Below are 13162 nucleotides of genomic sequence, written 5' to 3'. Positions count from 1 at the left end.
CCATCTGGCCAGACCTCCATGTACTGTTGTCGTCATATAAGCTGAATCTGTGTAAATTGTCACCGCGCACCCTTTAGCTGCATGTAGTGCTTCTATTAGGGCAATCAGTTCTGCTGCTTGTGCTGAGTAATGTGATGGAAGGCGGTACTGCACTAGTGTCTCATACTCACCGTCTTCTAATCTCACCACTGCCATACCCACATGTTTCTCTCCCGTGTCCACGTCAATTGTTGCTGACCCATCAACAAAGTACACTTCCCCCTCGCTCAGAGCATTCTCGCATACCACCGTGTCTTCCCCTCTTTCTCCTGTGTAGGTTGCACAATTGTGTTGCTGTATGTCTTCTAGTGTGCACGCTTCCGTAATGAATGTTGCTGGATTCACTGTCCTTCATCGCACCACCTGGATGTTGGCGCTGGACAATATTATTTCATAGGCAGTTGCCCGCTGTGTTGTCAGTGTGCTTTTTGACCTTTCCAGTATTGCAAATAATGAATGCTCCACAAACAACGTCACAGGGCATCCCATTACTATTGTGGCACTTTTCTCAATTGCGAACGCGGCCGCTGCGAGCGATTGCTCGCACGCGAAGTGTCCTTGCATGACAGCATCCAAAGTGCCACTATAGTAAGCCAAAGGTTTGTGTCCTAGTGACGTCTTCTGTGTCAGTACAGCTGTCATGAGTGTCCCCTTGCAGTGTGAGAACAGGTAAAACTTGCGCCCCTAATCAGGATTTGCGAGCACTGGAGCGCTTGGAATCAACTCTTTTAATGATTTGAAGGAGGCGCTCATTTCTTCTGACCATTCTATTTTCTTGTTCTCCTGTTGGGCCTCCTTGAGTGCTTGCAGTAGGGGTCTGGTGTATGCTGCATAATCTAATATCCATGCTCGGCAATAGTTGCACATTCCCCGGAATTTCTGCATTTCCTTCACTGTTGTGGGTTCTCCTACTGATCTTATTGCTTCTACCCTGTCGGGGATTATTCTTTTTCCATCTTTTGATATAAGCTGTCCCAAGTATAGAACTTCTGTCAGACAATATTGTAGCTTTTCCTTGTCTACTTTGTACCCCTTATTGGCCAACAGGGTCAGCAGTGTTATTGAATCTTTTCGGCATGCTTCTTCATCCTGTGCACAGACGAGTAAATCGTCTACGTACTGAATAATTGTGCTCTCAACTGATAAGTTTCCTAAATCTTCATGTAGTATGCGGTTGAATATACTTGGGCTCTCACGGTATCCCTGTGGTAATCTACAATGTTCATATCTCTTCTCCCCTAGGGTAAATGCTGTCAGGTACCTGCTCTCTTCAGCCAGGGGGATGGAGAAAAATGCGTTTTTCAAATCCACCACCGTGAAATGTGATGCCGTTTTTGGGACGCTGCATAATATTGATGCAGGGTTCGGGACCAAAGGGAACTCTTTCTGTATTACATCATTTAGGGGGCGTAAATCCTGGATCATCCTCCAAGACCCTCCTTTTGCTTTTTTAATTGGGTAAATGCATGTGTTACATGGGGAGTTTGAAGGCACTATTATCCCTTGTGCCAGTAGCGCATTTATTGTCTCTTTTATCCCTTCTTCAGCTTCACGGAACAATGGATATTGCTTTACTCGGGGTAGAATTGCTCCTTGTTTGAGCTTTATTATCACTGGCTGTACTCCATGCAACAACCCTACGTCATGGGGGCCTGTTGTCCACAAATTATTTGGTACGAGCCTCATGTCATCATCGAAGAATGACGGTGGTGCTCCCACCACTGCCATCAGCTGGACAGGGATTTCTCTAGCTTGAATCAAGATGTCACATGGCATTGCTATTTCCATTACTATTTCACCATCCCCTTCCGAATCTGAAAAGAGATCCTCATCAGTCAAGTCTCTTAGGGCAATATTGGCATTGGTACACAGTACTGTACGCCACTCACATCCTTCTATATCTATTCCAATCACAGAGATCCTTTTCGCAGATACCTGTACAGCGTGCAAGTCTAATGATACCACTGATCCTGGTGCTGTGTCAGGGTACACTATTGGGCGGAAGAGGAACTCCGCTGGAATCCTCCAATCCATTCTTCTTAAATCAGGAATTATGAGGGCCAGTGTCTTTAGTCCTTCAATAAACATTTCCTCGTCCACTGGCAAGCCACGTATTTCTGGTGTCGTTGTGTGAGCCTGTACTACCAGCATTACACGTAATGGGCATATTCCTGGTGTTGAACACACTATACCTCTTTCAGTAAATGATATCGTCATGTTGAGTTTGCTAAGAAGATCCCTCCCTAGTAAATTTATTGGCGCATGTTCATAATACAGTAAGGGTGTTTTTACAGTTTTACCCCCCACCGTCACGTCCACTGCTTCTGTATAAGGAACTTCAATTACAGCCCCAGAGAACCCCTGCGTCTCTAACTTCCGGTTAGATAACGGGAACCGGCCCTCTCTAATGCATGATTTCTCCGCTCCCGAATCCACCATGAATATGAACTGCTTGTCTCCTATCTGCGCCCCTACCAATGGTTCCTCTGCTGCATTGTAGGTGGTAGATAGAACTGGACACACAAGTGTTCTCTGTGGGCTGTCCTATGCGGGGTGTCTCATTGCCCCCCCTTGGTTGAACACACTCCCTGAAACCACTGACACGCCACTATAGGGGGCTGGTGCTGGTGCTCCATTTGATGTTGTTGCAAAGGGGTTGCCTGGCGTGTAGTGCATATTGTCATTGTTTTGCGGGTGATTCTGTGTTCTGTATTGGTGTCCCTGTTGTTGCTCATTGTACACCTGCCCGGCGTTTCTTTGTTGTTGTCCCATTGGGAGACCATATGGGCTCCCTGGATGGGGATGACCATAATGTTCTGCCTCTGGAAATCCGTTGCTTGGTCTACTTCTGCACTCCCTAGAGTAATGTCCCCACCTCTCGCAGTTCCAACAACTCCCTTGTGCACCTCTGGGACCCTGCCATCCAATTTCTCCCATTCTCCCGTACCCCGGTCCACCTCCTCTTCGGCCCCTGTACCCACCTCGTCCTCCTCGAGGGGCCCACTCTTGCCACTGCGGACCTCCGCCCTGCTCCTGCTCGTTCCACTGCCGCTGTCCTTCTCCTACCCAATTAGTTGCCATCCTTCCCTGTATTGCTACCAGCCCCTCCTCTTCCTCATCTCCCTCCCTGCTGTGTGGGAGCGCTGCTACTGCTGCTGCGACCTTCACCAACTTGGTCTGCACTAGTTTCGCTTCGTCTGCCAATCTTTTCTGCGCCACCTCCTTTTCTCTTTCTTTTATTCTCTTACAGTGGTGAACTCTTATGCTCTGAATTTCTGGCCATCCTTTCGCTTCAATACCTGCTATCTTGTCGAGCGCCTTTTGCACCTCTTTTGCACCTCTTTTGGGAGCCCCCTCTTTATAATGAAGTAAAATAACACTGTCAATTGATACCAAGGCGTGCCCGTTTCTGCTCTCCACATCTCTTGGACCCGTAATCCATAGCATCTTCCCCGTCATTCATTGTACACTGCATGACTGACTGTAAGTCTGGTGTATCTGGAAACGTTTCCCTTAAAGCATCCCACACCCTTGCACGCACTGTGTTAAAGGAGGCACCATCATGGCGATCGCAGTCTAACGTTACTCCCGGGAAACCAGCTTTGACCTATACTCTGTCAGCCTGATCCCCTACTGCTGATACTAGCAAGCTCTTCATGTCCCCTATTGCTAGAGGTACCCCGGCTGTGTGTTTCTCAAAGGCATATATCCACTTGCTCGCCCCTCCTGACAACGGGGGCAATAACTTTAGTAAGTTAGCCTTACCCATCTGAGCCCAGGGTATGTAATTCGGCCTCCCTCCTCCCCTATGTATCAGTGGGAGCTGCAACTTGCCCTTTGTCGTCGTATCTGTACTCCCCTTCATTCCCGATTTTCCTAGTGATGCCATTTTCCCCACTCGGTTCCTTAATCGCCCTGTCCACTCCTCATCCAGTGTTCTCATTGAGCATGCACCATCCAATCCTTCGCTTCCCCCTCCCATTGCCATACTTAACCTTTCGCTTTCTTCCAAATCATCCCTTATATCACATAGTAGCTCCTCCCTGTCCCCTATAGGCCTCTCTTCATTGTCAGTACATCCCTCTCTTTCCTCTAGTTCTATTATTCGAGTGGGTTCTTCCTGTATTCTGAACAGTATCTCACCTTTTTTCCACCCTTCTTCAAAGGTTCTACTCCCGCTTTGTGCTCTAGACGCACGCTCTGAGCCGGCTGCATTAAGTGTGGTCCGCTCACATATGCTTTTTATCCTCGAGAGCTCATCTTTGGCTATAGAGAGCCTTGATTCTAGATCGTCTGTTAGTTTTTCTATGTCCACCCTTGGTGTGCTCACCTGTGCTCGCTCCCTAGTACTCTCGTATGGCGGGGGTGCCGTTGGCCTTTGGGTTGTAGTAGTTGTGGGGTCACTGTACCCCTCTGCGGGCACTGGCTTGTTTAGTATTGGGTACAAACTTATTACCTCTATTGGTGGCTCTTCGTCTGGCAATGCTTTATCATCTTTGTGTATCATTAGTGGATTGTCGGTGGTAGATGGTAGATCAGGATTTAATTCTCTTGTGAGGTGTATTGTTTGTGATTTCATAATGTACTCGAACAAGGTCATCAAAAATACAGACCACTGCATTGTATCCTGTTTTGATATAGCGTTTGTCATCCCGTCAAGGTCCTAGGTCTCTCGAGATGTTCCATTTTAGAATGATCTCCTGTACAGACATGTTATCAATGCTTAAGTGGTCCCAACCAATGTTCTTTCTTGTCTTATTTGTCGGATTAGATTGTTCTGATCGAAGAATTTGGAAGCATGTTATCCATGTTGTCGCTGGTATGGGGTTTGATGATAATGCGTTCTGTGGCGCACACTGTCCATTAATCATGGTCCAGATTTCTGACGTGTTTTTAGGTTTCATATTTTGAAGCAGTTGTTCTACGTCTTATTGAATTAGCCTTTTGTTGTACAATTTTCCCCAGTTTCTATATTGTTGTCTTAGTTTGCAAATTGTCACCATCGCCTCTTTTGTTAGTTGTTTCTTTAATGTGCGAATACAATGGTTAAGGATCTTCTTTTTTTTAAAGACAACTACGTCAAAAGCACGGCGATGACAGACGGTTCGTCTGTTCCTGGTCCCCTTCTTATTTTCAAAAGCATGGCGATGACAGATAGTTTGTATGTTTCTGGTCCCCTTCTTATTTTCAAAAGCATGGCGATGACAGATGGTTTGTATGTTTCTGGTCCCCTTCTTATTTTCAAAAGCACGGCGATGACAGACAGTTTGTATGTTTCTGGTCCCCTTCTTATTTTCAAAAGCATGGCGATGACAGATAGTTTATACGTTTCTGGTCCCCTTCTTATTTTCAAAAGCATGGCGATGACAGATGGTTTGTATGTTTCTGGTCCCCTTCTTATTTTCAAAAGCACGGCGATGACAGACGGTTCGTCTGTTCCTGGTCCCCTCGTTATTTTTAAAAGCATGGCGATGACAGACAGTTCGTCTGTTCCTGGTCCCCTTCTTATTTTCAAAAGCATGGCGATGACAGATGGTTTGTATGTTTCTGGTCCCCTTCTTATTTTCAAAAGCACGGCGATGACAGACAGTTCGTCTGTTCCTGGTCCCCTTCTTATTTTCAAAAGCACGGCGATGACAGATAGTTTGTATGTTCTGGTCCCCTTCTTATTTTCAAAAGCTTTAAATAACTGGGTATAGTCTATTGTTTGAGCTCCCCTTTTCATTTTTGTCTGGAGTAAAACCCATTTGAGTTTTTCCGTTAAACCAGGGATTTTCTTACCTCTGATCCTCAATCTATTCCTACCAGTCATCACATCTGGATCAATGCTGTATTTACCTCCTTTAGTCTGATTTAAGGGTGCTCAAGTCAAATCTAGTAAATTGTGATCGCTTGAAGTCATCTCATCAACTATCGAGGTCTGCACTGCCATGATCATATTACGAGATGTGCAGATATAGTCGATAATTTGACCATCTGTATTCCCTTTCCAGGTTATTTTTCCAGGGATGTCTCTCTGAGTGCTGCCATTTAGGATAACTATATCTCTGGATTCGATGGTGTTCCTGCACAATTGTCCCCTTTTTCTGGATTCAGTTGTTAGTATCAAGTCATCTTCAATTGCCTGTCCATTTTTGTCGCAACATTGACAGTTCAGGTTGCCGCACACAATAAGATAGTGATTTTCCATATTTCTCTCTGGTTGTCAATCAAGTCTGCTGCCTGGCCAGGAAACTTCTTTGTCTCCTGTATTTTCGGGTTTCAGTATAACTTTATGAAGGACATCATTTTCGCAGTTTTTTCCTGTCGTATGTTTATCTTAACTGACAATAATTGAATATAAGTGTTGGGGTTAAGTTCTTCTAAGAGGTGAAGTTGTAATTTGTTCTTGATCGCTATCAAAAGACCTGACATTGGTCTGCCTCTTGCTCCTTTTTTACGGCTGGATTTAAATGCACTGTATTCCCATCTAAAATCGGAGATTCTCTGAGCCTAGTTTCTTGTAGGCAGATTGCATCATAGTTTCCTCTACACAGATCAACATTGACAAACAGGTGAGTGAAACCCCTGGTGTTCTAACTTGCCAATGTGAAATCTTTAGTGTCAGGGTTTCCTTGGCATTATGGTTTGTTTATTCTGCTTTTTCTGGGAGCATGACCTACCAACTACTGTAGATAGTTTCAATCTTATTTCTCTGTCATTGATTGTGCTCTGCATTTTCTCGGGCTCCACTCCAAACCTCACTGCTCGTGATTCTTCCGGCTTCCCTCTTTGTGTGTTTACGGCCTCCAATTTTGGAATTTCTTGGTCTGTTAGATCGAATCCCATAGGCCTCAACAGACCTGCCTCTTCCATTAACAATTGTTTTATCAATGGGGTTGATGGATATAGGACCACCCTGTCCGTCCTCTCTTCTTTGGATAACTCAATTGTGACCAGGTCGTCCGTTGTTAGGGGTCTTAAACTAGGGACATGGTGCAATAGCCGAATCACGTTGGCCCTGTTCAGAATTAGGCCATCATTTAAGAAGATCATTCTCTCTGATACCAATCCTTGAGTAAGGTTAGCTTTCCTTGAAGTCTTTGTCTGATCGGATCTCTCATTGATCTTATTTGAGCTAGTCTCCTTTCGGTACTGCCCTTCCAACCCTCTGTTCATAACTTTATTTATTTTTAAAGGAGATATCACATATGTGACCTTTTTGTACAAGGTCTGACTTTTCTCATAGTTATAACGAACCTTTGTGCAGGCCTTTGTTGCTTGCTTTTTATTTGGCCCTCGATCCTCATCAAGCTTCCTCTCCATCTGTCTTCTAATTTTTGAGATCTTAAGTGGCGGCGTTACATATTTATCATCTTTGTCCGACATGGTGCTGCTCACAGCATCATTCTCATTCTCGCTTCTACTGGGAGTCATTTGATGTTCGTTTTATGTTGTCGGTAGCCTCTTATCTTTATCAACAAAGACCCCATACCCCCTACTTCTTGTAGGATTGTTTTTTTCCTTAGTTGTTTCTGACACTTTGTTATTTTGCCAGCTCACACACAGATTTATTTGGGACCTCTGTGGGTTTCATGTTTTTACTATGATGTTTGTTCCTTGGTTTCCTTTTTGTTTTCAAAACTTTGGGCCTAATGGCCTTTTATTCCATCTTGGGTCTCGTTCCTCAATCAAATCTGAGTCGCTGTCCGAAGTGGCTGGGTCATATGCAGGATCTTCAATCTCAGAGCAATTAATCTCATCCGATTTTTGCTCCGAGATTGTGTATGTCGATAAATCAAACAGATCTTCTGAGATCATATCATCTTTCTCTTCATTGGGTTGCCGCGTTTCTTGATTGATTGCTGTCCATTGTTTCTGTGATGGTTTATGATTATCTGATGTTTTTAATAAAGGTGCGGCTTCCATTAAACCTTTGTTTCAGTTGGGACGCTTGATTCTTAGGTTTCATTGCAGGTTTCTTTTTATCTACGGTCCCTTGTTGGGGGGTTATCTTTTCTTCCTGTTTATTTCCAGCCTCTGGGAGTCCTTTTGATACCTTTTCTTTTAGCTTTGTCTTTGATTTGATACAAATTTCACACGTTTTCTGTGGAGATTTAGTCCTGCTTTCTATTATATCTTTTGTATTGTTATCTATTTCGACTTCACCAGATTCGATAGTTCCAATATCTTCGGTGACAATTCTTACCTCATTAATTACATGGACATTTCCATTCTCTTCTGCGTATATATTTTGAGATTTAGCATCTTCTTTCTGTATATAGGGGTTTTTCAATGCATACAACCATTGTGAGGAACCCTCTTCACTTACGATGTCCCCCAAGCTAGTCGAAGGTACCAAAAAGAACTCTCTGCATCGATTTGCCATAAAGATAGCTGCTTTGGAGCTGAGACCTCTGGCACCTGTGTCTCTGTCAGATCAAATACTCTAGATGCTCTTCTATTTTGTTTCTCTTTGATGATTGGTTCAAGTATGGTGTGGACACTCGCGCTGTGCTGGTATCCAAGTTATTCTGGATTCATTTAATAAACTATTTTTTAAGGTGTTAAATGGAAAGTGTTCCGTTAGCGGTGCGGTCGTTCTATTAATCATGTTGCCGCACAGTGACACAGGACATTTCAAGACTGGAGAGTTCAACGTTGCTTCCATCATATGACCCATCTCTGGGTCAAAGACCTCATGTTAATTTATCAGGGTAATCGATCCCGTTTTGGTCCTGCTGCGGTCTGTCCCAACTTCCTTGTCCCTCTGACTCCCGCTTCCAGTAGGTTCCACCGGATCATCTGGTAGCATAGTCTGAGGCTGGAGTCCCTCTGTAGTACTAGTGTCGGTCTCTCCCACTCTATATTGTAAGGGGTCAGGATGGAAGATTGGACCTCAGCCTACCTACTGTCCATGTATAGAGCCGGGCTTGCCGCAATGGCAACTCAATGTTGAACAGATATGGAATTCCGTCCCCTGAGGTGTCAAAGTGCTCTGAGTACTTTCCCTTCTCACTTCCCTTCTCATACTGAAGTGGACTCACTTTCCTGGGTGCAGATGTTTCGAATCTTGCGCCCGTTTTATTAACGTCTTCTATCGTCAGTTTCTTCACAGCCGGCATTTCAGTCTCGCTCACCCTCACGCCGTCTGGTACCGGCACCGCCAGGCCGGTTCTGTTCTGAGTTTGGATTGGAGCACAACAGAGCTCTGAGTGAGTCGCGGCATCCATTAGCGGTGCCTCTCCATGCCTCCTTACACCTTTCTGCCCGGACTGCCTTGACTGCTGGACACAGTGTAGCAGCACCTCCTGCCTCTTGCCTTGACTGCCACACCTCTGCGCACAGAGTCCATCTATATGTGTATAGCTGGATGTGTACTCCATAGATGGAGCCGTAATCATAGGCAGTGCCTTTCTTTGCATTTCCCTTTTATGACATGAACTCCATCTTGTAAGACTTTCCATGGCTGAGTCGTCAATATGGGCCAATGGGCTCCATTAGATGTCATTTCATTTTGATGTTTACCTACTCATCATCATCATCATACACGTGGCTAATCTCTTCCTCCTCTGGCCTCTTGGCGTCTGGGTACATGATTGAAATTGTCACGTACTTGGAAAATGCAGACTATGGATCATTTATTTCCTTCGGCCTTTTTCAGTAGCAATACCTCTATCGATGGATGAATAGGAAGTTTGCACATGTGGCCTTGAGGGAGGTAATGTGTTACCGAAACTTGTTTGATTTCTGTGCTTTTTGGGTGCATAATATTGATGTAAATTATTGCATTCGTTTTAGCGGATGTTATGTGACAACATCAAATGAGTGTTAACTGTTGCATTTGTGAGATATCTTGATTAGGGAAAACGGTGTCAATTGATGTATATTGTAGGTTGGGAAATGGATTCTGTGTTGGATGAATTGTGAGTTCATTTATTGTGTGGGTTTATTGTGCTGGTGCGAACATGTTGTGTGTAAATCGCTTGAGATAACATGTGTAATACTATTCTTCTGACATGGAATTTAGTATGAAATACATATTTATCTGTTGGTCAGAATAAACTATTTGAAAAGTGATTAGATGAGAAAATCCAAAGGGAGAAATGCATACTCCTAGCAGCCACTCGGACATTCCTTTAAGAGATGGTCTCAGCCTTGACGGAAGGCTCCAGTAGTTCCAAGACCATTTGTGACGGGGTCCAGCCAGCCATAGGCATAGCCAAAAATGTCATGTTATGGAGCCTATCATTGAGGTGGGGGATCCGGGTTTGGTACGCAAGAGAAGAAGGCACAGTCAGCTGGGCTTACCATTCGATTCGACACCACAAATGGTCGCACAGGTGGCTGGAACAATGTTCACTGCAGAACAGGACCACACCGTAGTGACTTGGAATGTTTCACAACCAAAGAAACTGAGTGATGACCTCATCCTACCAGAAACAATGCAGAGAAAGCCGAATATAACGTTCACGCCCCGGCGTGTGGGCGGACAATGGTAAAGCCCATGTCGGCCCCCCAAGCTGGGGTGTGAAACCTATTGCATCCCAGGATTTCCCAGGGTGCAGACAGTTTTCTTTTTTTTTGGCCCACAGGAGAGGAGCTCAGCACAAGGCCGTCTCCTGTCAGCGAAAAAAAAAAAAGTAAAAAAAATGCCTGCCACCATTGAAATAGAAAAGGGACTATGTCCCTTTTCAGATGAAGGCAGCCATTTAAAAAGTTTTCAAAAATGGCCACCATCAATCAAAAAGTGACCTAGTCTCTTTTCTAGTTTAATGGCAGCGGCCAGACGGGAGGAGCATCGGGACCGGAGCGGAGAGCCTCCCTGTTGCCTCCCCATGCTAGAAAAAAAAAGGAGGAAAAAAACCCTGCCACCCGGAGAAGAGCTGGCTTGAAAAGCGAGCAGGGATTGTGTATCCTCGCCTGCTGTTCCAGCCACCTGATTGGCTGAGTGCCCTACCCCGGGTGCGAATATATAATGAAGTCCATGAAGGACCCAACTATCTAATCATCGGACATATTTCCGATGATAAGGGTTGACAATATGATGCTATCGTGTAGGCCAGATGTGTGATGCTGCCCGTGGACTTAATGTCAGACTCCATTGTGGCATGCGGACTATGAACTGAGGGGCTTGCTTGAAGAGGCAGGACTGTCTGAGGCCCTGCTGATGTGAGATGTTCTTGTGCAATTGAGGCCATGTACATGGCTTGTACGTTTTCACAATGTAGACCGACGCTGCGTATGAGTGCTGAAATCTGGTCTTTCCCCAAACCCCTTATTTGCCACCAACCTATCCACATGCCCTCCGCCCACATATACCTTTTCTCCACAACACTCCAGGTTAATCCAGAAACAGATCTGTGGTGAGGTGTTAAGATGTCTGACGCGTGACTGTGGGAGACGGGGTGGCAGACTCACTTTGTTGGTCCATGCATTGTGTTTTATACTTGCTTTGGTCTGTGTTCATTGGGTTCCATATGGCATTACAGGGAGTTTAACTGTCCTTTCTCTATTTCTCCAGGTGGTCGATATTGAACAAAGCTTTGTTAGTATGGTGCCTACCAAAGTGGAAATCACCCTGAAGAAGGCCGACGCTGTGACCTGGGGCCGGCTGGAGCACCCCCAAGGACGCTCTGCACGTGCAGCTCTGGCTGTGGACGGAGAAACCAGTGCAGCGGTTCCCACCATGTTGGACGAGCCCCCTCGGGAGGAGTGGGAGGATTCGGATGACAGCCTGAGCTGGTCCGAGGAGGAGGAGGAGGAATCTGCCAGAAAGAACGCAGACTGGGGCAGTTCTGGGCAATAATATGGGTGACACTGGGGCCTCTGGAAGCAACGAGAAACACTTTGACCACCTCGTTGGATCTAAATCTGAGACACTGTGAAATAAGGATGGAGAGTGGTTGGAGGGAATCTTTGGTGTCAGCAAAGTGTGTAAGTGTGTATAGGTGTGACCCTTATCCTTCCAGCGGTTCCTGTCTTCATCCCATCACCACCTCTGTGGCCCTGCTCTTTATCTGCGGGCACCTGCCCACGGAGGAGGGCAACCCTCAGAGATAGAATGCTCATGTACCCGTACAGAGCCAACTGCAGAGAAACAGACACGCCAGATGGTGATAACTTTGCTGGTCAAGGACTCCGCTTGGAAAGCCTAGGTGCCAGACATTCTTACACAAGGATTTCAAAATGGCAAGACACAGGAGAACATGTGAAGTTAACATGATGTACATTTTGGATGCACCGAAAACAGGCCTAATCCTGGCTAATGCGTTGAGGGTTCATTACCGAATTAGGATGCAAGAAAATTTGCTATTTGTGTGGCCCTATCCAGCTCGTAGTAGACTTTGTGTCTTCTTGCGCCCTGGCAAGACGTTTCCCGATCATACACCCTAAATAAATAAATGACAGTGTATTGTAAGACACGACTTGGTGTGCAATGGTTTTATTCAATGCTAGCTCGGGTTCTGAGCCTCCATTACCCAGCTCTGGGAAACGGTTCAGTGACCTTGTGACTCTATGCCTCTTTATACCCACAACTTTTGCTGTGCTAGTGTCAATCTCTCCTAGAATGTGGACTAAAGAAACCGTCCTGTGCCAGCCATACTGACCAGAGGAAAATATGCCACTCGCTTAGAATCGTGCCTTCCACACTGTTCCCTTTCCCTTCCTTATATCCTCGAACTCCCTCATTGCCCTCTCCCCTGAGCCCTTTATCCTGTAATGAGATATAAAAAATCAGCCTTTGGACTCTAACGTGGCCTTCACTGACCTTCCCTTGCTACTCTCAGTAGCCGTCCTCTCTCCCATCCCTTACTCAGGAACTGGAAAATGGCTGTGAAGGTCTCAGACATCCCCTTGCTGCCCACACATTACTCCCCCTCACATACCCATTGCTCAGAAACTCCCTCCCCCTGGCAAACGATGAGGCAGCAGTGCCAGGGTCTTGTGGAGTAGAGGATAAGATGTCTCTGTGCCTCCAGGACACCATGAGAGAGCAGTACTGGATCCTTGTGGAGTAGAGGATTAGATGTCTCTGTGCCTCCAGGACACCATGAGAGAGCAGTACTGGACCCTTGTGGAGTAGAGGATTAGATGTCTCTGTGCCTCCAGGACACCATGAGAGAGCAGTACTGGATCCTTG

The 13162-nt window shown here is 45.7% G+C and overlaps 1 protein-coding gene across 1 annotated transcript in view; it reads left to right on the top strand.

Annotated features, from left to right (window-relative positions):
* LOC138480685 (cysteine and histidine-rich domain-containing protein 1-like) overlaps positions 1-12446 on the top strand; it is a 225847-nt gene extending 213401 nt beyond the window's left edge. The window contains exon 11 of the mRNA XM_069612362.1: positions 11543-12446. Within this exon, the coding sequence (XP_069468463.1) occupies positions 11543-11827 (285 nt within the window). The 3' untranslated portion in view covers positions 11828-12446. The remainder of the gene's footprint in view (positions 1-11542) is intronic.
* Positions 12447-13162: the final 716 nt, after the last annotated feature.

This window comes from Ambystoma mexicanum, chromosome 5p (assembly GCF_040938575.1).
Source record: "Ambystoma mexicanum isolate Mex_15411 chromosome 5p, UKY_AmexF1_1, whole genome shotgun sequence".
Taxonomy (NCBI): domain Eukaryota; kingdom Metazoa; phylum Chordata; class Amphibia; order Caudata; family Ambystomatidae; genus Ambystoma; species Ambystoma mexicanum.
The sequence above is the reverse complement of the archived record's forward strand: the minus strand, read 5'-3'. Positions and strand labels throughout refer to the sequence as shown.